This window comes from Balaenoptera musculus, chromosome 19 (assembly GCF_009873245.2).
Source record: "Balaenoptera musculus isolate JJ_BM4_2016_0621 chromosome 19, mBalMus1.pri.v3, whole genome shotgun sequence".
NCBI lineage: Eukaryota > Metazoa > Chordata > Mammalia > Artiodactyla > Balaenopteridae > Balaenoptera > Balaenoptera musculus.
Genome location: NC_045803.1, coordinates 42,706,325 through 42,721,473, shown reverse-complemented (window position 1 = coordinate 42,721,473; position 15,149 = coordinate 42,706,325). Strand labels below are relative to the sequence as shown.

At 43.7% G+C, this 15,149-nt stretch overlaps 2 protein-coding genes across 5 annotated transcripts in view; one reads left to right on the top strand and one right to left on the bottom strand.

Annotated features, from left to right (window-relative positions):
- CDH1 (cadherin 1) overlaps positions 1–15,149 on the bottom strand; it is a 77,077-nt gene that overhangs the window by 15,624 nt on the left and 46,304 nt on the right. For 3 of the 4 annotated variants that reach the window (XM_036833310.1, XM_036833311.1, XM_036833312.1), the window contains exons 3-9: positions 12,511–12,734; positions 8,156–8,299; positions 7,875–8,030; positions 6,985–7,129; positions 4,054–4,229; positions 3,661–3,789; positions 1,917–2,099 (exon numbers count right to left, since the gene is read on the bottom strand). In XM_036833310.1, the coding sequence (XP_036689205.1) occupies positions 1,917–2,099; positions 3,661–3,789; positions 4,054–4,229; positions 6,985–7,129; positions 7,875–8,030; positions 8,156–8,299; positions 12,511–12,734 (1,157 nt within the window). Of the gene's footprint in view, positions 1–1,916; positions 2,100–3,660; positions 3,790–3,957; positions 3,976–4,053; positions 4,230–6,984; positions 7,130–7,874; positions 8,031–8,155; positions 8,300–12,510; positions 12,735–15,149 lie in introns of those variants that run through there. The other variant, XM_036833313.1, reaches the window with a different exon arrangement.
- On the top strand, positions 5,278–5,936 carry LOC118885032 (protein CEBPZOS-like). The gene has a single exon (XM_036833314.1). It carries the CDS (start codon positions 5,341–5,343, stop codon positions 5,611–5,613), a length of 273 nt encoding a protein of 90 aa, XP_036689209.1. The 5' UTR covers positions 5,278–5,340; the 3' UTR covers positions 5,614–5,936.

The following is a 15,149-nucleotide window of genomic DNA, read 5'->3' as shown; positions in this document are numbered from 1 at the left end:
AAAAAAAAACAAAAAACATTAAATCCTTAACTATTGTTTTTTGGTTAGCAATATATCAGTGGTTCTCACATCTGGCTGTATTAAGAAGAACTGACTTGAGAACTTTTAAAGAAAACACATGCCTGGACCCTAACCCCAGAGCCAGTGAATAGGAATCTCTGAGGTTGGGGTCTGGACGTCAATATTTTTTAAAAAGTTCCCAATGACTAACATGCAACCAGATGCATGTTGAGAACCCCAGGAAAAGAATAAAGATGAGCTACATGAAATCTCAAGTGGCAAGCCTCAATTAACAAACGTAGCACATTAAGTCATTTATTTACCTGAGACCAGTAAGAATGTTCACATCCTATGTTGACATGCTGCCCGTGTAACAGCAAATGGACAAACGACCCCAGCTGTCCACCTCCCTAACCCCAGTAAGTCTAGTGGCAAGAATATGAAGTTCAGAATCAGTCGGCAGTGAGCTCAAATCCCAGCCAGGCCATTTCCTTAGCTGTGTGATTTGGGCAATAGAACCTCTGGGTCTGTTTCCACACCTAAATAAGTAGGAAAAGGAACTATCTTACAGAGGCACTGTAAGGGATCAACTGGAACTTTTATGAAGGACCTTGTGTATGGTGGGAACTCAAATTACTACCTTTTTTCTTTTGGTGATAGAATAATAACACAAAACACTGACATCAAATGTTTAGTGGGAGGACTTCCCTGGCGGTGCAGTGGTTAAGAATCTGCCTGCCAATGCAGGGGACATGGGTTCAAGCCCTGGTCTGGGAAGATCTCACATGCCGCGGAGCAACTAAGCCCGTGTGCCACAACTACTGAGCCTGCACTCTAGAGCCCGTGAGCCACAACTACTGAGCCCACGTGCCACAACTACTGAAGCCCATGCGCCTAGAGCCCATGCTCCGCAACAAGAGAAGCCACCACAATGAGAAGTCCACGCACCACAATGAAGAGTAGCCCCCACTTGCCACAACTTGAGAAAGCCTGCACACAGCAATGAAGACACATCTCAACCAAAAATAAATAAATAAGTAAATTTAAAAAAAGAAATGTTTAGTGGGAGTTAAGATGACATGCTAAGTGATTCAGAAATGAAGGGTCTGCTCACTTGCTCAAGGGGAAGTCAAACCTCTGGCGCTAAGCTAGGGATCCATTCATTAACTCTTTGACTAACTTCAACAAGGAAATCACTCAACTTCTTACTGTTCAAGTTTCCTAGACATCTTTCACAGGCTTATTTGCCCTTCTTCTAAAATCATCCAGCAAAATAGCAGAGACCATAAACCATTTTTCTTCTCATCTGCAAAATGGATATGGGGGGGTGGGCAAATGTTTCAGAGAAAGAATGTATTAAAACAGATGGTACAGACTTCCCTGGTGGTGCAGTGGTTCAGAATCGCCTGCCAATGCCGGGGACACGGGTTCGAGCCCTGGCCGGGAAGATCCCACAACTAAGCCCATGTGCAACTAAGCCCATGTGCCACAACTACTTAAGCCCGCGCACCTGGAGCCCGTGCTCCTCAACAAGAGAAGCCACCGCAGTGAGAAGCGCGCGCACCACAACGAAGAGTAGCCCCCGCTCGCCGCAACTAGAGAAAGCCCGCGCGCAGCAACGAAGACCCAATGCAGCCAAAAATAAAAAAATAAAATAAAATAAATAAATTTATAAAAAATAACGATAATAAAAATAAAACAGATGGTACTTCCTTTTCAATTTTAGGGCGCGGTGTGGGAGCGTCCTGATTTCTCACATGAGCCTGAAGAGTCACTGCAAACCCCACCAGAATCTGGGAGAGCTGCCCTCCCCCACCCCACCAAGGCCACGCTAATCTACTTCAGAGAAGACACCAGGGGACAAGGGCCTCTGGCTGCGTTGTCAATTTCTGCATCTTGCCAGGAACCATACAAACCTTAGCCGTCTTCAAAATGCCATCATTGGTTACTGGGTCTGTGATGACAACAAACTGCTTCTCGTTATCGTTTAATATTTTGTAAACGGCCTCCCATGCTGGGGTACTGGGGACGTCGGCATCGGTCACTGTGAGTGTGGTGATGACCACGTTAGCCTCGTTCTCAAGCACCGACCCCACGTACTGCAGAGCAAAGAAAACGATGTGTCACTTAGGACATACTCAGACTCAGCAGTGGAGCCAGGGTTCAGGGGGCTTAGGGAGTCCTTTCTTGAGCCCAAGCTTTAAGATGAGTCTTGGAAGAAGTGCCCACCCTACCAGCATGGCCCTTATTTCCTGTTGGTGGAGCAAGCCAGCACCCAGGGGCCCTGTGAGTACCTGAAAGAGCCAAGGCCCTGGCTGTCCGCGCCCCTCAGCATACTCTGGCCCAACTGCTGACACTGTAGTTTATCCCCCATTCCCGTCTTCCCCATCACTCTCAGTGGTACCAGTGATTTTCATAAATGTCTGGTCATTACAGTCTTCTACTTAAAACCCTTTGATAACATCCCACTGCACTCAGGATAAATTCTGAAATTCTAAATTCAGTCCACAAGGTCCTGTAGGACCTGGCCTCATTTGGTTCACTACACTGACTGTTTTTCAGTTTTTGCTATTCATCAAGCTTCCTTTTGATGTGGGGCATTAAACTGTCTTTCTTAAGCCTCCTGTACTCACAGTGTCTAGGTTAGTGGCAGACACCGCTAATTGTCTACTGAATATCCACTCTCCTCTTCTTCACTAACTACATGGTTGATGGCATCAACGTGCCCAGAGAAAATACTGTATTTCCAGTCTTCCTTGCAGACAGCAGTTGCTAGTAAGAGGTAAATGAAACTTGTGGGATGGGTCTTCACAGAAATAAGAAAACTTGACTTAACATCAAGGCCTTATGCCCCCTTGCCTTTGCCTTCTTCCTGAACGAAGCACAGATATGGCTGCAGCTCCAGCTGTCATCTTGGGCCACAAGGTGACATTGGGGATAGAACCCATGTACCAAGGACGGTGGGAAAGCAGATAAAGGAGGCTTGGTTTCTACTGACTGAGTGGACTATCTGCCTCTGGGCCGTTTGTGACACAAGAGAAAAAGTCAACCGTTTGTTTAAACCACAAGAGTCAAATCTCTGTTACTAACCATTAAGCTAATTTCTAAGTAACACAATAAGGTTTCAGGTTCTTTCACACAGCTCTCAATACCTTCTCCTTGACTGCATTTAATATAATTATACACAATAATCAATATAAATTGTCTAACATCAACCTAGCTAGACTATAAACTCCACAAGAATAGAAGTGTCGTCTGCCTTGTTTGTGATAATATCCCCAGTGCCTAAGACAGTGCCTGGTATAAACCCAGAGAATATTTGTTCAGTGAATAACTAAAACCTGGTAAGACCTGCTACCAAGATGAGGACATGGAGTCAATAGGTGCTTTTTTTTTTCCTTTTTTTTTTTTTTTTTTTTAACATCTTTATATGGAGGTTCCTTAAAAAAAAACCTAAAAAGAGGTGCTTTTTGCAACTTCAGAAACCTGTGTCAATAGGCCCCAGGCTGAGGAGGGCAGAGACAACTGATATCCCAACCTGCTTGCTTTTTAGCTTCAAGTTTACTAGTCTGGGAAACGTTTCCAAAGGGTTCACCCATGAGATACTGGGAAACAACCAAGGACCTTTGGAGACTCCCTAAGGAGGTGCAGGGTTATTACCGTGGTTGGGTTGAAGATGGGAGGGTTATCGTTGGTGTCAGTGACTGTGATCACAGCTGTTGCGGTCGTGCTTAAGCCGTCACCTTGAAGGTCTGCAGCTTGAACCACCAGGGTATACGTGGGAAAACTCTGTAGAGATCAAACACACCCGAGTCAGGACTGACAGCCACATCAGGCACAGCCCAGCCCATCGCATAGAAACAGATTATTTTCTCATATGCTTAAATGCCAACCTGCCTGCCTGCCTGGCCCCAAACCTCTGGACAAATGTTTAGATACAAAGCTCAGAACCATCACCATACTAAGCAGCAACTGGCCTCGGCAGAGTTTTACGTCATCCAGACGATCGAGCTATTTGCCCTCAATACCCTCTGGATCCTCTTGACCCCTGACCTCCCGGTCCAGCCCGGTGGTGAGCACACTGATGACGCCCGTGTCCCTGTTGATGGTGAACATTTTGTTGTGTGGCAGCACAGGCTCTTGGCTGAGGATGGAGTAAGCAATGGCAGCGTTGTAGGTGTTCACATCATCGTCTGCGTCTGTGGCTGAAACCTCCATCACAGAGGTCCCTGGAAGCAAAGGAGAAGATTTAGTCAAGCTACACTTTAATTTCCAAAATTCTGACCAAAGTGCTAGGGGAGGAAGAAAGCATTCCACCAAACGAGCAAGTGGTGTTCCCAGAACCCAGCTTTTCCAGAGGATATTTTGGGTGGGGAGTGTGGGTGAGGAGTATGGGGAATAAATAACCTTAAACTAAAACATTTTTGCTGTGTCTCTTATACTGAGTGAACAGTGTATAAAATAGGAAAAATAGCAGAAATTTCCGTAATTGGCTTCTTAGCCACAGCTCCACCTGAGAGAATGGTCATTTGAGATTGTTGCCTTCAAGGTAGAAGGAAATATTTACAACACTTGTGACAGACAAAGTACTAGTTCCCAGAATACCTAAATAACTCTTCAAGAATCAATAGGCAGGGCTTCCCCAGTGGCGCAGTGGTTGAAAATCCGCCTGCCAATGCAGGGGACATGGTTCGATCCCTGGTCCGGGAAGATCCCACATGCCGCAGAGCAACTAAGCTCGTATGCCACAACTACTGAGGTTGTGCTCTAGAGCCCGTGAGCCACAACTACTGAGCCCGTGTGCCGCAACTACTGAAGCCCGCGTGCCGCAACTACTGAAGCCCGCGTGCCTAGAGCCCGTGCTCCATAATGAGAGAAGCTACTGCAATGAGAAGCCCGCGCACCGCAACGAAGAATAGCCCCCACTCGCCGCAACTAGAGAAAGCCGGTGTGCAGCAACAAAGACCCAACACAGCCAAAAATAAATAAATTAATTAATTTAATTAAATTTAAAAAAAAGAATCAATAGGCAGGGACTTCCCTGGTGGTGCAGTGATTGGGAATCCGCCTGCCAATGCAGGAGACACAGGTTCGATCCCTGCTCCGGGAAGATCCCACATGCTGCAGAACAACTAAGCCCGTGTGCCACAACTACTGAAGCCCACGCACCTAGAGCCTGTGCTCCGCAACAAGAGAAGCCACCGCAATGAGAAGCCTGCGCACCGCAACGAAGAGTAGCCCCCGCTCACCCAAACTAGAGAAAGCCCATGCGCAGCAACAAAGACCCAACGTGGCCAAAAATAAATTAAAAAAAAAAAAAAAAAGAATCAATAGGCAGGCATGCGCAGCCCCACGAGTACGCGCCTCAGGATAGCCCACACTATGGATCCACTGGCAAAGCAGATCTTTAAAGGAGTTTTAGTAGCTGAACTTGTGGGCATTTTTGGAGCATATTTTTTGTTCAGAAAGATGAATACAAGCCAAGAGTTCAGGCAAACAATGAGCAAGAAATTCCCCTTCATCTTGGAAGTTTATTGCAAGTCCACTGAACACTATGGAATGTACGGAATCAGAGAGAAAGATCAAGAAAAGTGGCTGAACAGCAAAAATTAGGAATTTGACCATCAATCAAGGTTTGCCCTATTTTATAGTATCAGGCAAGATTAAAACTCCAAAGCTGACATGGATGGATTTTAGAATATTTAAGGTGAAATGTAGATTCTAATTAAAGCAGTTGTTCTTTGGACTAACCGTGAAGAAATTGATGGAACGATTGTTTATTATGTTATAAATGGAGTTTCATTTACTACTCATAATAAAGTGGTTCTCCTTTAAAAACAAAAACAAAAAAAACAACTCCCCTATAATTCTGTATAAACCTTTCAAAATAGATAAAATACTAAAACATCTATTTTTAATATTTATTACATTTTTTCTTTTCCATTACAGTTTATTACAAGATGTTGAGTAAAGTACCCTGTGCTATACAGCAAGACCTTGTTGTTTATCTCATTTATCCCCCTTTCCTCTCCCCTTTGGTAACCATAGGTTTGTTTTCTGTCTGTGGGTCTGTTTCTGTTTTGCAAATAAGTTCATTAATATTTATTACATTTTAACTCAAACATTTAAAATCACATTATCTAAAAATATATTAACTAGAAATATTGCTTTTATCCATTTTCACTTTACCTGAAACAATATTCAAACTCTACATCAATGTCTCTGGTACTACTGGAGCCCTTCTGGAATAAAATTTGTCATTTAAAAAAAAAGAAAAATCAATAGGCAAAAGACAAACAGCCCAAGAGAAAAAAAAGGGCAAAAGACTTGAATAGACAAGTTGTAAAGAAACCCAGCTGGTCAGCAAACATATGATAAGATGCTTATTTAGCCCATTAATAATCAGAGAAATTCCATTTTAAGTTATGTTGAGATATAACTACACACTCAACAGATTGGCCAAAAAAGAAGTCGAACAATTCCGTGATATATATTGCTGGTGGGAGTATAAATTGGTTCAGCCACCTTGGAAAACAGTTTGTCACCAAGTAGAAAAGTAGGCAAAACTAACAAGACATTATCCAGGGGTAAGTACACACGTGGTAAAAGATAAATGAAAGCAAGGGAATGATTATCACAAAAGTCAGGGTGGCGGCTGTCTTTATGGAGGAGGGAAAAAACGTGATCAAGAAGGATTGTACAAAAAAAAAAAAAAAAAAAGAAGGATTGTACAGGGGCTGTAAACTACTAACAAGGATCTGTTACTTAATCAGGGAAGGTTGTTCTTAAACTGCTCCTTGCTTAAATGGGGCCGAAACATTTTATACATATTTCTATAGGTAGGATGTTTTACACACACACAGTGTCTTCCAAAGAAGTTCTGTGCACATGAAGGGCCTGACCCCAAACGCCAGCCCCAACACTTGGGGGTGCAAAGAATCTAAGTGTCTTGATGGGTGTTGATCTCCTCGTTGCTGGACGTACCTGGAAGAGCGCCCTCCATGACAGACCCCTTGAAGACCTCCTGGGTGAACTCAGGCTTGTTGTCATTCTGATCAGTCACGGTGATCACAATCTCCATCGGCTCCTCGATTGCTTGCCCGTTCGAAGACACAGCATGAGAGAAGAGCTGCAAGAGCCAGGTGAGGGTTACTCGGGAAGACGAGGTGGGAGAAGTGGTCCAACCAGAGCAGAGTGGGCTCCACCCGGCCCCCACTCCCTCCCACTCAAGTATGCACCGCCCACCCCCCCAAGCACAGAACTTCTCCCACACACATGCTGCTGCTTCAATGAGGTCATGACACTGGTTAAGACCATGAACTGTGAGACCATGGGCTGGAGAACACATCCACCAGGTCAGAGCCCCATTTCCCACATAAGGGCTGGGGGCCAGGCCTAGGAGATAAAGGTGGAAGCCTAAAACACTCTGACTGGTTCCAAGCAGGGTCGAATTTGCTCTGGCTGCTCGAGTCTAGTGTTCCCCCTGCAGACTTCCCTGCGTTTGGCATCAACGCATTACCTCCCAGCTTCCCTAAGCTCACACTGCTCTCAAGGCCCAGAAATAGTTTTTGTTCCCCAACATCATCACCAGCCTCTGCCTTTGTGTCAGGGACTTTGAGTCCCAAGAACAGGTTGACACCTTGGGTCTAAAATCATGTCTGATGCCTCAGGACTCTCCCCACTTTACTCCTAACAAGGAAAACATGAACAGCCCCCAATTTTTGCAGGTTCTCCTGTCATTTCTACTTATCAACAGGTCTAAAGTTAAGCTCTTCAAAGGTCCAGAACATCTGATCTATGATCAGCGTGAGCTGACCATAAAAATTTTGAAAGGATGTAACCCCATCATTAACAGGCTTCTAAGAGACACTCACAATGTACTTGGCAATGTCTTCTCTATCCAGAGGTTCCATCACCTTTAGCCATCCTGTTTCTCTTTCAATAATAAACACATGAAGAGGGGGTGTGTCGGCTCCTTGGCCAGTGATGCTGTAGAAAACTTTGGTTTCTTTGTCCCTGTTAGATTTGATCTGAAGACAAAACAGAAAGAAATGAATTAGCAAGGAAGGATTCTGACATTGGCTCTTTTCCCTTTCTCTCCTTGGTCCTTCTCTGCCAAATTCCTCCCAGAGAAACAGAGAACTTCCTTCCGTACCTGAACCAGAGCCTTAGGAAATGGGCCTTTCTCATTTTCTGGGCAGCTGATAGGAGGAATAACCCAGTCTCTCTTCTGTCTCCTGAGACCATGGTGGGAGCTGGGAAATGTGAGCACTTCTGTCTGGGTTCCAGAGGGAGAGTCCTAAAAGGAAAGAAGATGAGGAACAAAATGAGATAATTCAGGAAAGATGATACGGGCCGAACAACCTAGGCAGTCAGCATCTCCAGCCTTCTGAGGGCAGGTCATGGTTTTCGTTTAACAACAAAATAAAACAGCCAAAACAAACCCCAACAGACCCCTTTACCATATCAGAAAGACGGTTTCCTCTTTTGATCCTTCTTAGTGTGCAGAGTTCAGTAATCATTATGCACACACGATGACAGGTTTGAGGGTTTGACATTATTTAAGAGTTATTTCAAGCTTATATCTCACATCTGTCATTTTTTAAAATATTTTATTTATTCATTTATTTATTTATTTATTTATTTGGTTGGTTGCACCGGGTCTTAGTCACTGCAGGTGGGCTCCTTAGTTGCGGCTCACAGGCTCCTTAGTTGTGGCTCGCCAGCTCCTTAGTTGCAGCACGTGGGCTCCTTAGTTGAGGCAGGTGGGCTCCTTAGTTGCGGCTTGTCAGCTCCTTAGCTGAGGCTCACCAGCTCCTTAGTTGTGGCATGCGAACTCTTAGTTGCAGCATGCATGTGGGATCTAGTTCCCTGACCAGGGATCGGACACAGGCCCCCTGCATTGGGAGCGCGGAGTCTTATCCACTGTGCCACCAGGGAAGTCCCACACCTGTCATTTTTAATAGGACATTATGCTCCAATGATTTACTATCAGAGCTTATTCAAAAATTAGATATTCAGGTGTTTTTAATATTCTTTTCTTTTATATTTTTCCTAGTGATATAGGTCTCCAAAGTAGAGTTAGCCTAAGTGGGTAAGTTTTGGGGACTTGCTACTTTGTGATCAATACTAATCCCTTAATCTCACTGTGTTAGTATATCCGTATGGTTTCCATTTGTTCTAACAGAAGTTGTTTGGATGGGAACCAAAAGTGCCCTTTGAGACTCGTATTGAACGGTTTTCATGTGCGATAACTTTATGCATACACAGGGAAATAAGATAGCTGAAGATGGAAGGAAAGATTTTCCAAATTGTTTAAGTGTTTTAAAGTGATTGGTAGTAACACAGTAAAGGTTCCAGGACAATTCCATCTTCCATCCTCCACAGAGTCACCCATCCCTGCCTGTCAAGTGAGAGTCAAGCCTTGCTTCCCGGGTTTGAAAATGTGACTCAAAATGCACAACACAGACATGAAATATGACCAGATATCATCACAAAATCCTTCCCAATCCTGCATTCCTGTGTACTCGTCATTCACACACCCCTTAAAACACACCCTCTGCATGAACCTCCTAGAGAAGCAGTCCTGCCCTGGCCAAGGGCAGGCTCTGGAACCAGGCTGCCTAGCTTTGAATCCTCACTGTGACACCTCACCTTCCTGGGCTGATTATTTAACTTCTCTGTCCCACACTTTCCTCATGTCTAAAACGAGGATTATATTAGTATCTGCCTCATAGGGTCCTTGGAAGGATAAAACGTGATACTAGTATTGCAGTAAAGCACTTAGAATAGTGCCTGAAACATAGTAAGTGCTCAGTAAATGCTGATGATGAAGATGATAGTTGGATTGGTTGTAAAACACTGAGTTATGGTTTTAATGAAGTGGAATTTGGGATTTGACCTGAGCACAGGAATAAATACTAAACTGATTCTCAACACGGTATCCTAAGCCTAAAAATGACCATCTTGCGCAGCCATGGTAAAAAAACAGGCCTTGATGAATGAATGCAAATTCATTTGCCATACTGAAGAGGAAGGCAAAGAGCACACCTTGCTGACATCAGGACTATGGAATCTTTTCAGAGAATGATAATAAATAATGATGAACATTGTGCTGGCAAAACATAACATTAACATCTTCATGTGTGAAATTATTATTATTTTTAAATAAAGATATTTATCTATCTATCTATCTATTTATTTATTTGGCTGTGCCGTATGGCTTGTGGGATCTCAGTTCCCTGACCAGGGATTGAACCTGGAACCACGGCAGTGAAAGCCTGGAATCCTAACCACTAGGCCACCAGGGAATTCCCTACATGTGTGAAATTAAAGGGAATCGTGCCTAAACATACTGAACATGGGATCCATCCCTCAGAAAAAAAGGATACCAGACCAAGAAAACCCATCCAGCCAAAGGGACAAAACTGGAAAGTTAGATCTACTTATATTTTTCCCCCAGCTTTCTTAAGGTATAACTGACAAAATAAAAATTGTTTATATTTAAGGTGTACGATGTGATGTTTTGATATATATAGGATCTATTCTTATATGAATTAAAAGAGAGGTAAGATTATGACCCCTTCCAGTGTAGGGCCACCTGGCACCACAAGGGTCCCTTGAACTAGGGGCAAACCAAAGTCAACCTCAAACCAGCTGTGGTAGAGTTGCCACTTACCGCTCAATATCCATTCTTTCTTATTTAAAAACAAAAATCTCTCTTTCTCTCCATCTCTCTGTCTCTCTCCCCATATATATATAAATTTCGTGTCCAACAATGTACCTAAGTAAAACTACATTTCCTATACTACACTTGTAGCTAGGTGTGACCATGAAGCCAAGTTCCAACTAATGAGATGTAAGCAGAAATATTGCTTCAAAATTCCACAAAGCCTTCTTTAAAAGGTAGACAACTAAGTGATACATTTTTGGGCTTCCTCCCTTCCAACTTCCTACCATCCAGAGGAAAGGTATGATAAATGGAGATCCAGCAGCCATCTTGGATCATGAGGTATCATTGAGGATGGAAGCCGTATGCTGAGGATGATAGAACAGAAAGGAAAGAAAGAACCTAGCCTCCTGATGACTGCAAGAGTCTCCATACTGGCCACAACTTACCACTGAATTGCCTTAACTTGAAAGAGAAATACTCTATTTTACATAAACCACTGTAATTTGTGCTTTTCTATAATATGTATTTGAACATAATCATGAAGGCAGATGGCAAAGGTGAAGAGGAAAAGTTGAAAAACCAACTTTGTTTACATCTGTGGATCATAAGAGGTTTCCACACACAGCTGCCCAGCAAGAACTTACCAGGCTGGACTTATATGAATGATGGAATTAACTGGAGACTTAAGTCAGGAAGCCATGTTAATTTAGTTCCCCACATTTCTGGTCTGGCCAATTACACCAGGGAGAAAAATCAGATCTATCAGGACTATTAAACTCCTAGAATCTCAACAGTCTTCAGGGAGAAAGACAAGAGCCAGCCTGAAAGGCCTTAGCATTTACAGTACTTCCACACTCCCAACGCGATAGCGGGATACAACTAGAATGGCCCTCCAGAGAGACGTTTCAGTAGGCAGAGCCATGGGAGCAGTTTAGAAACTGGCAAAGGCATTTGGCTTTGGGTAACAATTTCCAGAAACATTCTTGCCAAGAACCTGGGCAGACATGTATCCTTTCATGTGTGGCCAATGCACCCATCTGTCCACTAAGTATTTACTGGGCTCCTGGTACGTGCCAGGCCTAAGGGCCAGGCACTGCAGATACAATGGGGAAGGATCCTGTGGAGATTATAGTCCAATCATGCGAAAGCTTCCTGCTGATTCTTCCCCTTCTTTGCCAAGGCCCTCTCCACTAGAGACACGAAGAGCAAAATGACCAGAGAACTGAACTCGTGTTCATTGTTCCTCTGGGAAGGGAATGAGAAGAACAGTTAACAATTACTGAGTACTTATCATACGCCTACCATAGTTCCAGCATCTCACATGTAATAATTCATGGAGTCATTATTATCCCCATTTTACATATAAGGAAAGTCAAGCACAGACAGATTAAATAACTCTCCCAAGTCTACTCGGGTAGTAAATAGAAGGGCTGGTACCCAATCCCAGACAGAATCCATGCCCTTACCTCCTATTCTACACTACCTGCAGAAATAAGGTAGTGTATCTTGCCATCCACCCAACAACAAAAAAAATCCACAGCAAGAACTAGTTCAGTTAGACCAATGGTTCTCAACTAGGGGCTATTTTGCACCCCTTCCGCCCACCCCCAGGGGGCATTGGCAGTGTCTGGAGACAATTTTGGTTGTCACAACTGGCAGAGTGCTGCAAGCATCTAGCGGTTAAGGTCAGGGATGCTGCTAAACATCATATAGTGCAAAGGACACACCCACGGCAAGAAGTTATCCAGCCCCAAATGTGAATAGTGCCAAGGCAGAGAAACCTGGATTAAGCAGCAAACTAAAATAATAGTGAACTTCCAAGAAACACTCCAACGTACATGATGATGGTGGTGGCGATGGCGGTGCACTACTGCCTTCAGGGTCACTTTGGTGGAGAGCTTCCTGCGGGTGGAGTCCCAGGCGTGGACAAGAAAACTCATCTCTGGCTGATGAAGGTGTAAAGGCCGTTTGACTGTAACCACGCCATCTGTGCCCACTTTGAATCGGGTGTCATCAGAAACATAGACTGTCCTTGGTAGACCGGTGCATCCTTCAAAACTCACTGCAGGGCATAAATCACAGTGATTAGGAAACTGAGGAGATTAAAGAGCATTCCTTCTCTAGAAATCGAACTTCATTCACCCACCAAAAGCCTGACTCACACAAAACAGTCACAAGTAAAACAGACCACAGTCAGGTGACAGAAGAGCAAAGATATCAAAGTAGTGGATGCCATCATTATGTTCTTCACAATTATAGGGCGACTTAATTGTGGTCTGATTCTTTTCTCATCTACTTGGAGACTGAAAACAGTAAGCTGTCTAGAAAGTAACTTCTCCTTTTCAATAACAAAAAAGGGCCTCTCCTTCAGATGGCTCTTGATGATATGAAAAATAACTGAGATAGAGTATCTATTGAGTCCAAAAGTTTGAGACCTAGGTACAGTGAGATGCTGTGGATTAACTACATTTAAATAAACAGTTTCCATTTCAGTAAACAGTGGCAGATAATAAGAGGGAGGCATCACAGCTACATGGTTAAGAGTAAGGACTTAGGCAAATTTTTTAACCTTTCTGAGCCTCAGTTTCTTCATCTTCAAAATGAGGGTAATTATGGTGCTTACCCTCCCGCCCCCAAACATGGTCTTCTTTTCCCTGGCAAGGGTGGGGCTCAAGTCCCAGCTCTGCTTATTAGCTCTGTGACCTTGGGCAAGTCATTGAATCTCTCCGTGCCTCAGTCTACCCATCTGTAGAATGACGTCATCGATAGCAACTACCTACTAGGCTTGTTTTAAGATATATAGAACATGGGAGTTCCCTGGCAATCCAGTGGTTAGGACTCCACATGCGTGACGTGGCCAAAAAAAGATACATAGAACAGTGCCTGGCACATAATAGACACTGTTAAATAAAAATTTTAAAACAAATGTAGCTTAGGTTAATCATTTATTCAATTTTCCACAAAAGACATGGATAATTGTGATATTCATTAAGTACTGATTATATGCTTCTTTTCCGAGGCATTGAGAGGTAATGCCTGCTTGCAATCTGAGGCCCAGTGGAGAAACTCATCACTGTCAGTTAGGAGAGACAGTGAAGATTTCATAGGAAAGTCTTCTACCTGAACATACAACACAGCAAGACAAATGCAAAAGACAGAAGAGAACTACTTGGGTGGGGGAACTTAGGATCAGTGGCTTAGAGACAAAACTATTTAAAGTTTTATAGTTATTAAAGTATTAAAACTCTAAAAGTATTAATACCCAATGCTGGAGAAGCTGTGGTGAAAAGTGTCTGCACTAAACATCAGAGTCCCAAAAGACTCATTCGTTCAACAGGCTTCCATCAAACTATTTGTCAGAAACTGTGCTGGGCTCTAAGGATGAAAAAAATTCTGTGAACAAATAGACAAGGCACCTGCTCCCCTTGAGCTTACACTGTTGTGGAAGAGATGGACATGTAACAAAACCAAATCTCAGGTAGTGACAAATGCTAGATATAAAGGAATTAAAGAAGGTGATACAAGAGTGACAGGGGAAGAGGAAGGCGTGGGGAGGGTGTAACTTATACTGGATGGTGAGGGCTGGCCTCTGTGAAGTTGGAGGCGTCCTAGTGGGGACCTGAAGGAGCCAGCCTTGCAGAAACCTGGCTCAAGGGCCTTTCAGGCAGAAGGAACAGTCGATAAAACAGTTCTTTCTGGGAAATTCTCAAGTTGGCCTGTTCTCCTCCCTTTCAAATAATTGCCCCCTCATTCCTCCAGTGGGAGTTCGATTTTGTCCAAGAGATCTTTTATAAAAATTCCTACTTTTGTGCCAATTTTGCACGGCTAGACACCTCTACTTGCATAAGGATCAGGTCTCTGCCAGAAAGCCCTATAGCCAGTTATGATGTCTAGACTGCAGTTTTCATTTCTTCCACTAGGGGCCACCCTTGCAAACTTTTCTGAAACCAACAGCCCCACCCTTGCCAGAGAAAGTTAAGACCATGTTTGGGGGCAGGAGGATATGTACCATGATTAGCCCCAATTTGAAGATGAAGAAACTGAGGCTTGTGGGATCTTAGTTCCCCGATCAGGGATTGAACCCGGGCCCTCAGCAGTGAGAACGCGGAGTCTTAACCACTGGACCACCACGGAATTCCCTGCCATGTCCTTACTGAGTGGCCTTAAGCAAAATGCTTAACATCTCTGGGCCTCAGTTTCCTCTACTGGATCCTGAAGGATTCCACCGAGTGAGCCCACCTCTTCCGGGTTTTGTGAGGATTAACCAAGACAGTGAATGCGAGCACATTTTGAAAGTGAAAGAACAAAGCAAGTGGAAGGGGATGAGGATGATTTCTGTGCATTTGAGTAGACAAGCTAGAGGACAAGCATTTGCTACATGAACAGATGAACCAAAAAATGACAAAAGAAGCAAGAAGAAACACAAAATCCTTAAAGGATGGGCAGATACTACCCTTTAAGTCTAAAATAGGAATTT